The sequence below is a fragment of the Pipistrellus hanaki genome (genome assembly GCF_964339955.1).
Source record: "Pipistrellus hanaki genome assembly, chromosome: 16".
In the NCBI taxonomy this organism is placed as follows: domain Eukaryota; kingdom Metazoa; phylum Chordata; class Mammalia; order Chiroptera; family Vespertilionidae; genus Pipistrellus; species Pipistrellus hanaki.
The window spans coordinates 12,232,441-12,248,569 of NC_140518.1; the positions used below are offsets into that span (position 1 = coordinate 12,232,441).

Genomic DNA, 16,129 nt, shown 5'->3' on the forward strand with positions numbered 1-16,129 from the left:
AGAGCTGAGGCGTTGGGATTGCCATTAAAATTGCTATTCCAGGAGCAAGAGTGTAGAGGACCCTCCACTGGGGATGAGGATTAGGGTAGACCAGGTAGAAGGGGAAGGTCTGAGGAAATGGAGGAGCTGTGGCAGGGAGAGAAATAAATCCTTGGGGACTTGGGGTTGGGGTGTAGTGACTCTGGTTTCCCTCTGGGGTAGATAAGCCGCTGGTTACTTTACCTGCTCCGTCCTGCCCAGGCCCCTTCTCAGAGAGCTTATGCTCCCCAGCCCTGCTCACTGTTCAAGGCATCACCCCCAAATCTAGGGAGGACACCAGATGTGTGCACCCCTGCGTGCTTAATACTCATGAGGAAGGAGGGTCCCCGAGGAGGAAATCATGCCAGGAGCCAGCTTGGTAATTGTCTTGGAAATTTTATTAGAAAGCTGGTTTCTCACTTTTGAGCGAGCCTATCCTAGTGAGGGGATGAGATTGGAGCTCTGGCCATGGGACATCACCATAGAAGCCCAGTTTGTCCCCTTCTTCGCCTCCAGAGGCACGCTGGCTTCCTTCCTGATTGCAGAGCCATAGCCTGAGCTGAGGCACCTGCAGCTCCAAGGCCAGAGATTTTCTGTGCACAGCGGAGCCCCAGGAGCTCCTGGGGGCTTTGGTGGGGAGGCTTTTATAACTGCCATTGCGGGGTGGAGTCAGGGCCTCCCAGGAGGGTGAGAGCCGGGGACTGGGGAGAAGCAATAAGAAAGTTGCACAAGTTCTGGGTTCGAGGCGCCTTTCATCTTCTAGCTCATCTCCAAAGCGTTGATAATCTCCCGCACCCATCTCTTCTCTGGATTGGCACACACCTGACGGTTCTTTCGGGTGATTAAGCTGTGGGACAGGAGAGGAGAGAGAGACGTGGTCAGCGCTGGGACAGCCAGTTTTAGGAATGACGGATTGAGGCACAAGAGGAGATGATGAAGGTACTGGGTGGGTCAGTTTTGGAGCTCCATAAGATTTTATCTGTGGCTTTCCTTTCCTGTTGATTCAAAAGGGCTCCAAGCCAGAAGCAGAGTTGTGTGCATTGTAATCCTCACACACAAGTTAGCCACCTGGAGAGAAAAGGGGGTATAAGCCGGAGGAACCCAGGGTTGAGCTGGTCTCAACCACTAGCCTTTCCTCAGCACTTTCTCTGTTTCGGACCCTGTGCTGGGTGCTCCAGATGCAGAGAAAAGGAGGGGTTCTCTGGGAACTGGGTCAGGGCTGAGCAAGAGGGAGACCAGAGGTGGTAAAACAAACCTTTGAGGGGCCTGGACATTAGTATCTTTTCAGATGATTAGAATGTTACCCAAGGTTACGAGCTCTGATGTAGAGGAATGAGCTATAAATGTTGGACTGGATTAATTATACGAGATCCACTTACTCATTCCCTAACTATGCCCCTTGAAAGGGCCCTGAACATCATCAGTGGACCTAGCGCAGTGATCGCCAAACCGCGGCTCCCGAGCCACATGCTGCTCTTTGGCCCCTTGGGTGTGGCTCTTCCATAAAATACCACGTGGGGGCACACACGTACAGTGCAATTGAAACTTCGTGGCCCATTCGCAGAAGTCGGTTTTCAGCCTGGGCGAGTCTATTTTGAAGAAGTGGTGTTAGAACACTCAAGAAGCCAAAAAGCCACATGTGGCTGGCGAGCCATGGTTTGCTGACCACTGATCTAGAGGGTATTTGCTAAGTGAAATAAGTCAGACAGAAAAGGACAAATACTTTATGATTTCACTTACACATGGAATCTAAAAATACCCCAAAGTAAGCGAACTATCAAAACAGAAACAAACTCATAGGTGCAGAAGACAAATTGATGGTCCCAGATGAGAGAGGGGTTGGGGGTTGGGGGACAGGTGAAGAAAATAAGAAGTATGAATTGGGGCTGGCCAGTGTCACTCAGTGGTTGGGCATCAACCAGCAGGTCACGGTCTGATTCCCAGTCAGGCCATATGCCCTGGTGGCAGGCTTGTTCCCCAGTGTGGGGTGTGTAGGAGGGAGCTGATCAATGATTCTCTCTCATCATTGATGTTTCTATCTCTGTCTTCTCCCTTCCTCTCTAAAAGCAATAAAAAAAAATATTTTAAAAAGGAGGTATGAATTGGCAGATACAAAAATAGTCACAGGGATATAAAGTCCGGCATAGAGTATATAGTCAATCACCTACCTAATAAAAGAGTAACATGATAATTGACTGTACTTTCGTGATGCCCACCAGCCAATGAGGAGTGAGTATGCAAATTAACACCACAAAGATGATGGGTTAATTTGCATATGCAGGCACAGAGCAGCTGGGGACAGGGTGGGACACTGCCATGGAGAGGATGCAGGTGTTCCGCACCACCTCACCCCTCCGGGCCTCTGGGCAACATCGGAAGGCGGAAAGGGAGAGGAAAAGTGACTGTGGCCAGAGCTAAGGTGGTGCTGGCAGCCAGGGAAAGGAAGGCCCATTCTTGCATGAATCTTCTTGCATCGGGCTTCTGGTACTGTAATAATTATGTGCAGTACCAGATGGGGACTAGACTTACTCGGGGGGCAGGTGTCACTTCATAAGCTATATCAATGTCTAACCATATGATGTATACCTGAAACTAATATAATATTGAATGCCAATTCTAATTGAAAAATAACCAAAAGACACACACACACCCACTTTCAAAAAAACCCCATATAATTTTGCTTTAGATAATACAGTGCCTGGCACAGGGTAGACACTCAACAAATCTATGCATGTGTGGGTGAATGAGGGAAGGACATAAACTGGAATCTTGATTTCACCACTTACTAGTTGGATTACCTTTGGCAAGTCACCACAACCATCTCTCTGCCTCTCCAGTGGGCAGAGAAGAGAAAGGGAGCAGAAGCCATATTCTGGGCTCTTGTACCTTCTAGTGTTTATTTTCTTATTTGGGTTGGTAAGAGAGCTTCAGATGCAGACCCCGCTGTTGTTAAGCCGGGTGTCATACAGGAAATCCTGCTGGCTTACCACATCTGCTCTCCTCTGCCCCCTTAGCCTGTGGCCAGCAAGTCAAAAGGCCAGGAAACATCTGGGGTCAGGGTTGCTCAGGCCCCTATTTCCTCCTCCTCCCTGTAGAATGGGACACTGGAGAGCAGCCCCTCCTCGCCAAGCCTTCTCTCCCTCCCCCCATATTGGAGACCTTCCACTTGCCTGACTTCCCACCTCCCTCTTTTCCTGCCCCGTCTCGTGGGAGCCTCCACTCTCTGTCCCTTGAGAATTACTCCCAGTTGCTGCCTTTCTGTTCTGTGTGCTCTCCCAAGCCTCTGGCCCTGGGTCTAGATAATGCATGTAAGACATTTGACACACAGTAGGCACTTCCTAGGTAGTAGGAATTATTAGATTATTTTTTCCCCAAATGTATTAACTTGCCGATTTAAAGGAGAATCTCATTTTATTATTTCTCCACCTAACAGTCAAGTTGTGTGTGTTTTTTACACAAGTGACTACAACTAGGATCCTGCCTTCTGACCTCTCCTTAGTTCCTCTGAGGTGGATTTGATAGGTTGTGGGATGTGGGCAACTGTGGAGTTCTTAACTGGAAAGTGATGACCAAGTTGATCTCCATGTAAGATCATTGCAGATGATGTTCAAGTAAAAGTCACATCTGTAAAGATCAGAGACTCACCCAGAGCATCAGGGTGGGGGAGATCCCCCAAGAGCACCCTGTCTGATCCTTTTCATGACAGCTGGGGAATCTGAAGCTGGAGTCGGAGGAGCCATGGCTATTTGAGCAGCTAGAGGATGGGCTGCAGTGGATGGGGCACCCTCTACAGAGCTCCTGGGGGGATAGGATCTGCACCCCTCTGGAGGGTTCCATGGGACTGAGACTCACACGACTGCTGGCATGGAGCACTTGCTGCTGGTGTAGAAATACTCCTGGAGGTGGGCACGGGGCAGTGGGCGGGAGATGTAGGCAAAGCAGCAGGGTGTGGTGTCCGAGGCATCTGGGAGAAGGAAGGAAGAGACCCTTGTTTTCACTGCCAGTGCACACTGGGTGCTTTGTATGATTTATCTTAAATAGGTTATTTTCCTCCTTTGGCTGAAGCTGAGGCTCAGCGAGGTCAAGTCACTTTGCCATGGACACACAGTGACAGAGTGGTATTCCGACAGAGGGCTGAGAGGCTCTCCCCAGCCCCTCACCTAATCCTGTGCCTCGCTTGTATCCTTCTCTCTGCACTGTCACCCTCATGCCTTTGGCTCTCGGGACATGCTTGGCCTCCTCCTGACTTGTGTTGGGCCCTCTGCCCTTATCTTGTCCTCCTAGGATTCTCAATGGATTCAGATCTTGGTTTCTTTGAGACCTAGGGTGGGCTGGGGAGAGGCTTCCAAAACTCAGACTGGAGATGCATAGATGCAGGAGCCATGGCTGAGGCATCGTAAGAAGGGCCGTAACAGAGGAGGAGGAGTTTTTGTTGGTCAATTAATTCAGACCGACCCTGGGAAATGTCAGTTGCCATTCCCCAGCAGAGTAGGAGTGTTTAAGAGCCAAATAGAACTGAGTTTGAATACCTGAGTCCCCACTTCCTAGCTGTGTGAACCTGGCCAGTTACTTAACCTCTCTGGGCCTCCCTCTGTTTCACCATCTGTAAATCAGCTACTGAAAGAATAGTTGTGAGCCCGGCTGGTGTGGCTCAGTGGTTGAGCATCAATCTGTGAACCAGGAGTTCATGGTTTGATTTCCAGTCAGGGCTCATGCCTGGGTTGCGGGCTCAGTTCCCAGTGTGGGGTGTACAGGAGGCAGCTGATCAATTATTCTCTCCCATCATTGATGTTTCTATCTCCCTCTCCCTTCCTCTCTGAAGTCAATAAAAATATATTTTTAAAAAGAATAGTTGTATTAAGACAATATATGTAAAGCAATCAGCATAATACTTGACACATAGTAGGTATTTAATTAGCTTTCATTATTCTTTCTCAAGCCCCATTTTATATCTATGAAACGGGGGGGGGGGGGGAATATGACTGTCTCAGGAGGGTTTCAGTTACATGCTTATAAGTTTCAGCTGCCCCTGCCTACTAATATCCCCAGCAGCAGTCCGCACTCAGTGAGTGCCTGCAAGCTTGGGGTTTAGACCCTGAAGACACAGAAACGCTAATCAGAGGGTCCCTGCCATGAAGTGGCTCACGGATCCATCAGGAGCCGCTGGGCATCAGAGAAAAGCAGTAAGTAAGCATGTAAATCATAGGGTCCAGACAGTATAAATGCAATGTCGGGGCTAGCCTGAGGGCTGACTCAGGTGGTCAGGACTGGGACTTACATGGGGAGGCCGATGCAGGAGCGCAGAAGGCGGCTGCGGTGAGGAGGAGAGCGAAGGCAGCTGCGTTGACCTTCATGGTACCTGTGGGTAGAGGCTGTGGGAGATCCTGTGCTGTCTTAGGATCCTTTGCAGGGATTCTCTGCAGCTCCGGCTGGCGCTTTATAACAGTCGGCCAGTAGAGGGGGTGCCCCCCAGGGGAGTTTCCAAAATAGTAGCCAGGCATTCATTGGCTGACATCCTACGTGAAACTGCATTAAACAGAAAAGAAAACTGAAATAGCCTCCGGAAATTTGAAGCTGTAGCTTTCCCTCTCCTTCTCTGTTTCTCTCTTTCTCTCCTTCTCCCTTACTCTTTCCTTTCCCTTCTCCCCCGCCTTCCTCCCCCCCCCCCCCCCCCCCTTTCTCTTCTCACCAACCTCAGATCCAAAGTGAGCTCATCTGTCTCCCCTTTGCCCTCAAGCAGGGCTAGCACAGCGCTGGGGATAGAAAACCCTGGGGCTAGCCTGAGGTGGCATCCTCAGCTCCACCTGCCAGGGCTGGGTTCCCCCAGAGGTCACTCAGGAGGCTGCTTCCCTGAGGGCGGGAGGAGGGTGGTTAGGACAGGGGTCCGAAACCACTGGGTGTTTATTAGGTTCTTTCAAAGGTCTGTGTCTTCTCTCATCCATGGAAGGATGTTATTTATGATATGAGATGTTTTACTGAGAAGGGGAGGGGTGGTGATAGAGGCAGTGGATCAGAACTGGGCATTGGCGACCTTTTCATCAGATATGAATGAGTTGGAGTGGGTGATGCCTGCAGGGTCACCGCCATTTACTTGTCGAGTGGTCCTTAGGAAATTTGCTTAATGTCTTTAAGCTTACAAGCCTACTAAAGAAAGAAAGAGAGAGAGAGAGAGAGAGAGAGAGAGAGAGAGAGAGAGAGAATATTAGTCATTAACTGAAGGCTTATTCTTTGCTAGTCACTATTCTAAGGGTTTCACATGTTTCAACTCATTTGCTATTATTATCCCCATGTTCCAGTTTTTCAAGATGAGGATCAGTAAATGCTGATTTAAAATCCATTTCATTTCATTTTTTAAAACAAATATTTTTATTGATTTCAGAGAGGAAGGGAGAGGGAGAGAGAGATGGAAACATCAGTGATGAAAGAGAATCATTGATCGGCTGCCTCCTGCACACCCCACACTGGGGATGGAGTCTGCAACCCAGGCATGTGCCCTGACCAGGAATGGAACCATGAACTCCTGGTTCCTAGGTTGATGTTCAACCACAGAGCCAGGCTGGCTGGGCCTCATCTCATTTCTAAGACAAAAAAGGCTAGAGACTATTTTTTGTCCCCTCAGAAAGCTATAAAGGGATCTATGGATCATTTTGTCCATGTTCTTCCATTGCAGAGGAGGGAACTGAGGCCCAGAGCGTGGAGGTGACTTGCTAAAAACACACAGCAAATGAATGATGAGAACAAACCTGGCGCCTTAGCTCCCGATTCAGAGCTCTATCTGCCAAATACTGCTCACCATGAAAAGGTTCACGTTGGGGACATCCTTGAACCGAACCCATGTGGTGGTCTCGATTAGAGCCAGGGTTCTAACCCATTCCAAAGAACCGGCTACAGTAAATCGTTATCGATTCCTATTTGGATAATTCAGAATTAGTGACAAGTTGGCCTGAGCTGGGCTGAAGTTGACCTCTGAATGATCTCAGCAAAAAGTGTCTATTGACAGTCCCAAAAGCAAACAAATTCTAAAAAAAAAAGCAACTTAAGAAGTGTAATGTTATACCAAGAACACTCTCTTTCTAGTTACTGTCACACAGATAGTGGCGGCTGGGGTGACTGAACCACCCAGAGAGGGAAGACCTGGTGCTCTGCCTTCCTCACAGGCAGGGTGGTTACGAGTCTGAATTTGCAGAAGTGGAAACAGCCTCAGATGTGGTCATTAAGGGCCTCAAGGTCGCCCAGCTGAAAAGGTGCTTCTGATGACCAGGCATAGCTCTTTCCACTGGCTCACATCAGCCGGGCATCTAACAGTGATTGTGTCCATTTTAGGTGCCAGTACTATGTCAAGATTGTCACAGGATCCTCTCATTCCTTCCTCACTAAGCAATGGACAGTAGAAACACAATTTTGGAAGACAGGGACATCTCATTTAAAGAAATAAATTGCAAACACTTCAGAAACATTCATCCATCCAAAGAATAATGTTCTGCTTGTTTGTTTGTCTTTTAAATTGATTTCAGAGAGGAAAGAAGAAGAAGAGAGAGGGATAGAAACATCGATGATGAGAGAGAATCATGGATCAGCTGCCTCCTGCACACCCTCACACTGGGGATTGAGCCCACAACCAGGCCATGTGCTCTGAATAGGAATCGAACCATGACCTCCTGGTTCATAGGTCTACCCTCAACCACTGAGCCGTGCTGGCCGGGCATGCCTGTTTTAATTGTTCCCTTCACAAAACCCCCATAGTTCCCAAACACGTGGGAGGCTGTGTGGCACGCGAAGAGCGGAGGCTGTGGTGTTTCTCCCATTTACTAACCACGTGGCCGTGGGCAAGTTACTTAATCTCTCTGGCTTCAGTTCCCTCATTTATAAACCGGGGATAATAATAGTGACAACTCAGGGCCAATAAACACACTCACGCTTGTAAGCTCTTGGTACAGTGCCTGATGCATGTTAAGTACTTAATAATATTAGCTGTTATTATCATGTTATTATTGACAGTAAGAAAAATGTCAGTTCCTTTAAGGGATTTCCTATACTTGAGGCTTTTTAGTCATCTAGATAAGACCCCAATTAATAGTGATGAGTGACCTCTCATTTATTTTTAAGTGACCTTTATTTATGTTTAATCGAATGGGTCAGTGGAGGCTTAGGGAGGTTAAGTGATGTACTTACGGTTCCATAGCCTAAAGTGGTAGATGGAACTCAACATTGAACCCAAGTCTGGGTTCATGGATTTTCTGTCACACTGCATTTTTTAAAGAGAAATCTTAAAATTTTTTTTAAGGTTCAGTTTTTCCATGTGAACTCCATTCCTGTTTCCTTGATGTTAGTTTCTCTCTTTAAGAAGAAAGGAAGGTTTTTTCTTGGGTACCAAATATGCTGAGTTGGAACTCTAGCTGAGGAGGAGGTGAAGGAAGCAACCCACAGATGAACCAACACGATCCATATCTGTGTGTGTGTGTCTGTGTGTGTGTGTGTGTGTGTGTGTAAGTGGTAGTGAGAATGGGGGTAAGGTAGGGTGGTGGGGTTGCTGAGCAGAAATAGGCAATGGGTACATACATCAGGAGTATTCTTCTTCCCTTTGGTGGTTCCAATGGATTGGCAGAGGGTGGGGGGCAGGCAGATGAGGGAAAAGAATCTAATTGTAATCCTATTTCTGAAACTCACTTTCTCCTGTGCCAAGTTCTCTGGCTCTAATGTACTGATTCCATGAGGAAATCAAGGAGCCTGTGTAAATTTACCAGTGTGGTTCCTGGTACAGGTCGGTGTTCAATGAATGACATGTATCATTACAATTCGCCCAGCATTTTATGATCCTGAGAATTAGGAACCTGTCCAGCCATTGTGCTTTGTCTAGGTCACTCATTCATTTCTTACTCCACTAAGTTTCTTTTCCTTCTTATTTTTAAAAAAACATATTTTCATTTATTTCAGAGAGGAAGGAAGAGGGAGAGATAGAAACATCAATGATGAGTTTGATTGGCTGCCTCCTTCATGTCTCCCATTGGGGACTGAGCCCACAACCCAGGCATATGCCCTTGACCTGCCCTTGACCGGGATTGAACCTGCAACCCTTCAGTCCTCAGAGCAATGCTCTATCCACTGAGCCTAGCCGGCTAGGGCCACTAAGTTTCTTCATCTGTAAGAGTAATGGAGTCCTTTAAGAATCTGATGAAAGTTGTGAATACTTTCCACAAATATGTATAATTTTGCATGTAAGAGATTCATAGACCCTGCAGGCTCATTGATGGGCTTCTCGAGTTCAGAGGTCCGGTTCTCACCCACATTCTTACCTCTTGCACCCCTTTCCCCAGCATATTCCTTGCTAAAGCCAGACAGCAAAGCAATCCCTCCCGCCTCTTGCAGCCCCTCCCCCGCTCTCCTGGCCCAGCCTTCCCTTTTCCTCTTTCATTCACTCTTCCTAAGCTAAGCTGGCTGCCTGCCCAGCCTCCCACAGTGACATCAGGAAACCAGAGCCTGCAGAGAAAGTGAAACCTCATTCCAACGGGATTCCAAAGCTTTGCTCAGAATTGGAGTTTCCCCTATGACTATGTGGGAGGCGCTTTGGTGTGTAGGCTACTTAAAAAAATAAAAAAAATAAAAGCCCAAAGCACGGAAAGTCCCTGCATCCTCTGCAGTCCCATCTGGGCCTTGGGGGAAAAACGTGAGACAAGGTCATTTCTTCCCAGTGGGCCCTTTCCCTGTCTGCACATTGGAGAATTGGTCCCAGCATCCTTTCTTCACTTTTGTTCACAAGTGTAAATATTTCTCACTTGAGCCAGTGATCGGCGGTCTCACCCTTGCTTCTATGGGCCCTGCTTGGGTAGGTGCTCCGTTAGTGCTGCTGGAGGATCTGCAGGAGGCAGCAGTGCGGAGGTGCAAGCCAAGCCGAGGCCTCCCAGTGGGCTCTGGGGACTTGCCCGGGTGGAGGCAAGATTCAAACCCCTATCTGGGACTCTGCCACCTGCCCTTGCCCTTTGGTCCAGCTTATTCTTTCTGTGTTAGTCTATTTGGTACCGCCCCCCCCCCCCCTTCCCGGCCCTCCCCATTCTCCTCATGTGCATTCACTAGGTCGGAGGTACTGACCTTGGCAACTATTTTCATCCTTCCCACCACATGCAGGCTGGAGGGGTGCAGCTTAGCCTCCCCAGTCTTCTCACCTTCACCACACGGAACAGTGGCTGTGCGCATCTGCTTGTTTTCTGTAGCTGGTGACCACATGTGGCGAGTTTGTTGATGTGTTCATTGGGCTGCCGGAGGGGCCCACCACGAGGTGCCTTGGGGGCTGGGCAGGCCTGGGAGCGAGGCTCGGGGGGCAGCATCAGTTCTTCCAAAGCTGCAGGGTGACAGGTGATTTCCGGTCCGACTCCTTCCTCCTGACCCTTGGAGTCTGACCTTTGTTTCTGTTTTCCTCCGCATGCTTGTCAGAAGGTCCCCTTTCTTTGTGCGGACACCGGGCTGCTGTCCCCAGCCCCGGGGAGAAAGCCTGTGAACAGACTTGTGGTTGAGATCGGACAGATCACTGACTCTCTGTTTGTCTTTGGATAAGTCATTAACTATTCTGCACCTTGATTTCCTTTCTGGAAATGGGGCCACGATTACTTTGTTCCTCGGACACCTCAGAGGATTAAATGGGGCCATCAGCCAAAACCGGTTTGGCTCAGTGGATAGAGTGTCGGTCTGTGGACCGAAAGGCCCCAGGTTTGATTCCAGTCAAGGGCATGTACCTTGGTTGCGGGCACATCCCCGGTAGGGGGTGTGCAGAACGCAGCTGATCGATGATTCTCTCTCATCGATGTTTCTAGTTCTCTATCTCTCTCCCTTCCTCTCTCTCTAAAAAAAAAAAAAAAAAAAAAAAAAAAAAAAAAAAAAATTTAATTAAATATATTTTAAAAAATAAATGGGGCCATCAGTAAACTACCAGCACCCTTCCTAGTACAAGGAGATGCTGGAAAGCCATTCCTTCTCTTCCTTTCCCCAGGTGTCCAGTCTCCAGCATTTCTTCCCTCCATGTTGTCCCGCTCCCAGGGGAGGTGTCAGCTCAGCTCAGTGTTAGAAGGCATGGGGGCAGGTGAGGGGGAGGCTGACAAGGACTTTCCATTAGCTGTTAGGCCCCATGTTAGACACTCTAGGCATTTCTTCTCTTATTAGGAAGAAAACTCATAGGAAGTGGTGATGACTCAGGCCTGTCCTGAGCTCTTCCGCCCTCTGGGCAGCAAACTTCAGAGACTTGGCCCCGTGTCCTGTCCTTCACTGAATTTCTCTGTCTCTGAGCCTGGCTGTGGAGTAAGACGTGGTCCCTTCTTCCTCCTTCTGGCTGTCCCTGCAGGCCAGCACACAGGCTCTTTTTCAAAGAGTTCCACAGACACCCCTGGCCCGGCAGCTCAGTTGGTGAGAGCATTGTCCTGATATGCCAATGTTGCTTCGTTCCCCAGTCAGGGCACGTACAATAATCAACCAATGAATACGCAAATAAGTGTAAAACAAATCACTCTCTCTTCCACTTCTTCTCTCTCTAAAATCAGTACATAAAAATTGAAAAAGTTTCACAGACAGGCTCACAAAGGAAGTGACAAGTTTCGGAATCACAGGTTTTTTGTGGTTGTGCTCTGGATTCTGACCCTTTTCGGAGCTAGTCCTGGGAAACTCCTTGGCTTCCTGCCCATTGCAGACATTCTTGGGGATGGGGTTCCCTAGTATTTTGCTTCCCCTATGCTGGGTCCCCTACCCACCTCCACCTGTCTCCCTTGGCTTTTAGGCCTGCAGAGAGAGCATTTGAGAAGTCACCTTAGGGAATTTCCTCAAAACGGGATTTGGAAATTCTATGTCTTAGTCATGTTTTCTTTAAAAAAAATTTTTTTTTAATTGATTTTCAGAGAGAAGAAGGGAAAGGGAGAGAGGTATAGAAATATTGATGATGAAAAAGAGTCATTGATTGGCTGCCTCCTGCAAGCCCCCTACGGAGGTTCAAGCCTAAAACCCAGGCATGTGCTCTCCAGGAATGGAACCATGACCTCCTGGTTCATGGATTCATGCTCAAACACTGAGCAACACTGGCCAGGCATTAGTCATTTCTTACAGAGACAGCTTTGGGTGGTGAAAAGAGCAAGGGATTGGAAATTAGAAGGCCTGAGTTCTAGTCCAAGTTCAGCTCCAAATATAGTTGTGGGTTTTGGGCAACCTCTTGCCCCTGGGGGCCTTAGTTTCCTCAGTTAGGAAATGGAGTTTTTACAGTGTTTTTGAGGCCTTTCTCAGTGAAAAGATATAAAACTAAAGGACTTCTAGTACACTGAAGGAGATTTCGGGTGTAGGTCTCCTGTTGCCCCTAAAATCAATTCATATCACTTCTCCTCTGGGTAAAGCTGAGGGATTGTCATTGTCATCCCTTCTTTTCCTCCTGGGCTTGCCTGACCACTTAGTTCATGAAGTCCTTCCTGGGAGGGAAGCCTGGGGAGGGGGGAGGAGGGAGACCTCCATTTCATTGTATATCATTTTGCATCTTTAGAATTTTGTATCATGTGCATGTCGGAGGTGCATGGGGAGTAGCCCATGTGTTTATAAAAAGTCAAATGGGAGGCCCTAGCCAGTTTGGCTCAGTGGATAGAGCGTCAGCCTGAAGACTGAAGGGTCCTGGGTTCGATTCCGGTCATACCAGCTCTGGTCGGGCCCTTGAGGGAGACAACCGATCCATGTGTCTCTCTCCTGTTAATGTTTCTGTCTCTCCCCTCCTTTTCACTCTCTCTAAAAATAAATTGAAAAATATCCTCCAGTGAGGATTAACAACAACAACAAAGTCATCTGGCAGGATGTTCCCAGATGTCCGGGGAAAATCCCCGTGGAATTTCAGTCCCAGTTTTATAGCCTCTTTTTTCCCTCCGTCCAGTGAGCGATCCAGGTCCACTCAGTGGGGTCTCTGGGGTGGGGTCACTGGCCCAGTGGCTCATCGTTACTCCAGCCCTTTCATCCAGCCCTTGATCCCTTCAGGGAATAGGGCTTTTAGAATCACATTTGGACAGTGGACACACAGCCGTACAGGCTGTAAGAAGAGTGACTTTTGATCCCCCGGGGAAGGAAAATAGATCGTTATCTCCCCTGACAGCCCACCAACCGTGTTGGGTAATGGAAACAGCCCAAGCTTTGGACTTACACAAGCTTTGGCTCAAATTTCTGCTTCTGCTGTGTGAGCTATGAAAGCTCACAAAACTATGATCTCGCTGGACTGGTTTCTCATTTCTAAACTGTTGACAACTGCTGAACTGAGGTGACTGGGAAGGACAGGTGAGGTCACTGTACACAACGCTTGGCACATAGCAGGTGCTCTGTAAATGCTGGCAGGTGTACACATGTGCGATTGTCACTGACGTCAGCTCCGTCTGCTGGGGCCCTTTATCGTGAAGGAGGGACAAAACCAGTAGTGGCTCAACTGGGTCCAGTTCCAGCAAACCCTGATGGTCCCTCCACTTGCCCTGGCACAGGGCCTGCCCTCCGGTGATGCCCGTTGAGTAGGTGGTCTGGAAAAGCCTCAGGTTTGCATCTGCCTCTCAGTAGCTATGAGATCTGAAGACAGTATGGTCTGCCCCCAGGGGACAGGACTTGGTGTTCACCGTGGGGCCCACTGGGAAGAGGCTGACTTGGGAGGAGCAGGTGTTCTGGAGGCTGCTCCAGGAGGATGGGACATTGGACCGTAGGGAGCCGGGGCGCAGCCTCCCCCAGCATCAGGGCTTCTTACATCCTGGCTCCACAGGTGACCCTGCAGCCCATTGGCCTTCCCTGCCCCGTGGGAGTTGTTCTGAAAACAGGGTTGCCTCCCAGCTGCCTAGCTCCGTCTATGTGGAAAGCACGGTGCTGAGCGGAAGGCAGACCTGGGTTTGCATTCTTGCCTGGCTATTGATTTGCTCAGTGGCTCTGTTATTTAACGTGGCTGAGCCTGGGCTTCCTTGCGTGTCAAATGGGGATAATAATATGACCTACTGTGCACTGTGAGGGTTCTAAGAAGTATATCAGGCATTGCAAAAGTATTGTTTTAGGAGAGCTGGCTAAAGTTGAGCTGGTTGGTCTAAAAGGCAAAAATCTTAGGGAGGGAATCATTAATCTTTAGTTTAGGCCCTAAACAGCAGTGGCTGGAACTGGGTCCAGTTCAGCAAACAAGAGTTCAGCACATCTCTTAGGGCCGTGGTCAGCAAACTGCGGCTCGTGAGCTACATGCGACTGTTTGGCCCCTTGAGTGTGGCTCTTCCACAAAATACCACGGTCTGGGCGAGTCTATTTTGAAGAAGTGGCGTTAGAAGAAGTTTTAAAAAATTTGGCTCTCCAAAGAAATTTCAATCGTTGTACTGTTGATATTTGGCTCTGTGGACTAAGGAGTTTGCTGACCACAGTCTTAGGGGAATATGCTTACTGGGCATGTTTGATTATAAAAGGAGAGAACCCCTACCTCGTCCCACCCCTACCTATAATATATTGCCTGGGGAGGGCTAAGCTATTCTACATAAGAAAGAAATGAGGCAGGGAGTTGTTTACGGTCAGCCTGAGTGTGTAAGGGGTTGTGAGGGAGAAGAGGGGAGATGTGCAGCGGCCCCAGTTCCTGGAAAGAAAGCCCGGCCGGCTGGGGAGAGATTAACTTCTGGCAGGGAATGGCCAGTGGGCCTTTAAGGCAGGGGTCTCTATGGCTAATATCCAATTCCAACTTCTCACCTGGGTTATTCTGTGCTAGATTCAGGACCTACCTTATCTCCACATTTCCAGTAAACATCTGTGACTCCCAATAGCTTGTGTCAGGGGTGTTTGGGGGAAGAAGGAATGAGGGCCCTGACCCATGCGGGGTGAGCAGCCTGTGAAGAAAGAGAAGTCAGTGAAGCTGGGAACTGGAGGAAGAGATGCCCAATTACTATAACAGGAGCCTTCAGTTCTCCTTGGGGGTGTGGCTGGGGTGGAACGCTCTACTGCTTGATGGGGAGGTGGAAAGATTTTTGGGGCTATTCTGGTGAGGCTCCGGACAACCCCATATCAGAGAATGTCAAGTGGGTGGCTTAATAAGGATGGAGGGCGTGCTGAGAATCAGGTGGATGAGAACTGAGTGGGGCAGAGGCAGCAAGTGAGGGACCATGGGCCCTGACCACACTCAGAAAATGTAGCCTGAATCCTCCCGTCCCTCCCCCCCAGGCAAGCTACCGAGCCAACCTAAATGCAACACCAACTGAAGTCAGTAGGAGGAGAGCCGTGTCCCCACCCCATGCAGAGCCAGAAGGCTGCGTAGTAAGTGGCCCCTGCATCCCGAAGCCACCGTGGGAGGTAAGAAACAGCCCCGACAGAGAGTCTAACCTTCACATTGGCTATGAATGTTTACCCCCAGGGCCCCTGCTTCATTCCAGAGGAGATGGGTTCCCTGTGCTTCCCCGTTAGTGGGAGGTATTCCAATGTGAAGGCAGTTACTGAAAATAAAGAGAACAATTGGTTTTTTTTTTGGTTTTTTTTTGTATAGCTAAGTGGTAACATGTACTTTTTTGACACCAATGCATGATTAATGATGAAGAACCACTTCCCTCATAATCCCCCAGCCACAAAACCACCAACACAGACACATGGGCCGCTCTCCAGCCTCAGTGCTGCAGACACTCAGACCACCAGCTCTTCTCTCTTCAAAGCTTTGTTGGTGCTTCTGAAAACGGAGGGGATCCTGAGAGCCAGGACCCTCCTTTTATGTCCTGCAGCCGTCCTCTGATGGCGCCACTCTCTTCATGAAGCTTAATTTCCCCCCAAGCACCAGGCTGGAGATACTCAGAAAGCAGTTTTGTTTTGCTAAAAAGAAAAGGAAAGGGCCGGGACCGGTTTGGCTCAATGGATAGAGCGTCGGCTTGGGGACTGAAGGGTCCCGGGTTCGATTCCGGTCGAGGGCATGTGCCTTGGTTGCGGGCATGTCCCCGGTGGGGGGGTGTGCAAGAGGCAGCTGATCGATGACTCTCTCTCATCGATGTTTCTAGCTCTCTATCTCTCTCCCTTCCTCTCTGTACAAAATCAATAAAAAAATATTAAAAAAAAAGAAAAGGAAAGGAAAGGAAAGGAAAGGAAAGGAAGTCCAGCTGGTGTGGCTCAGTGGGTGGGTGTCATCCTA

At 48.9% G+C, this 16,129-nt stretch overlaps 1 protein-coding gene across 2 annotated transcripts; it reads right to left on the bottom strand.

Annotated features, from left to right (window-relative positions):
• Nucleotides 1–398: 398 nt before the first annotated feature.
• On the bottom strand, nt 399–14,822 carry CCL5 (C-C motif chemokine ligand 5). 2 transcript variants are annotated; one of them, XM_084863670.1, is made up of 5 exons: nt 14,745–14,822; nt 10,105–10,504; nt 5,297–5,544; nt 3,871–3,982; nt 399–865 (listed from the first exon to the last, which is right to left on the bottom strand). In XM_084863670.1, exons 3-5 carry the CDS (start codon nt 5,517–5,519, stop codon nt 778–780), a joined length of 423 nt encoding a protein of 140 aa, XP_084719796.1. In that variant the 5' UTR covers nt 5,520–5,544; nt 10,105–10,504; nt 14,745–14,822; the 3' UTR covers nt 399–777. The 2 variants fall into 2 exon arrangements, with proteins under 2 accessions (XP_084719796.1, XP_084719795.1); XM_084863669.1 differs by lacking the exons at nt 10,105–10,504; nt 14,745–14,822 and having other exon boundaries at nt 5,297–5,459.
• Between the last annotated feature and the right edge of the window lie 1,307 nt (nt 14,823–16,129).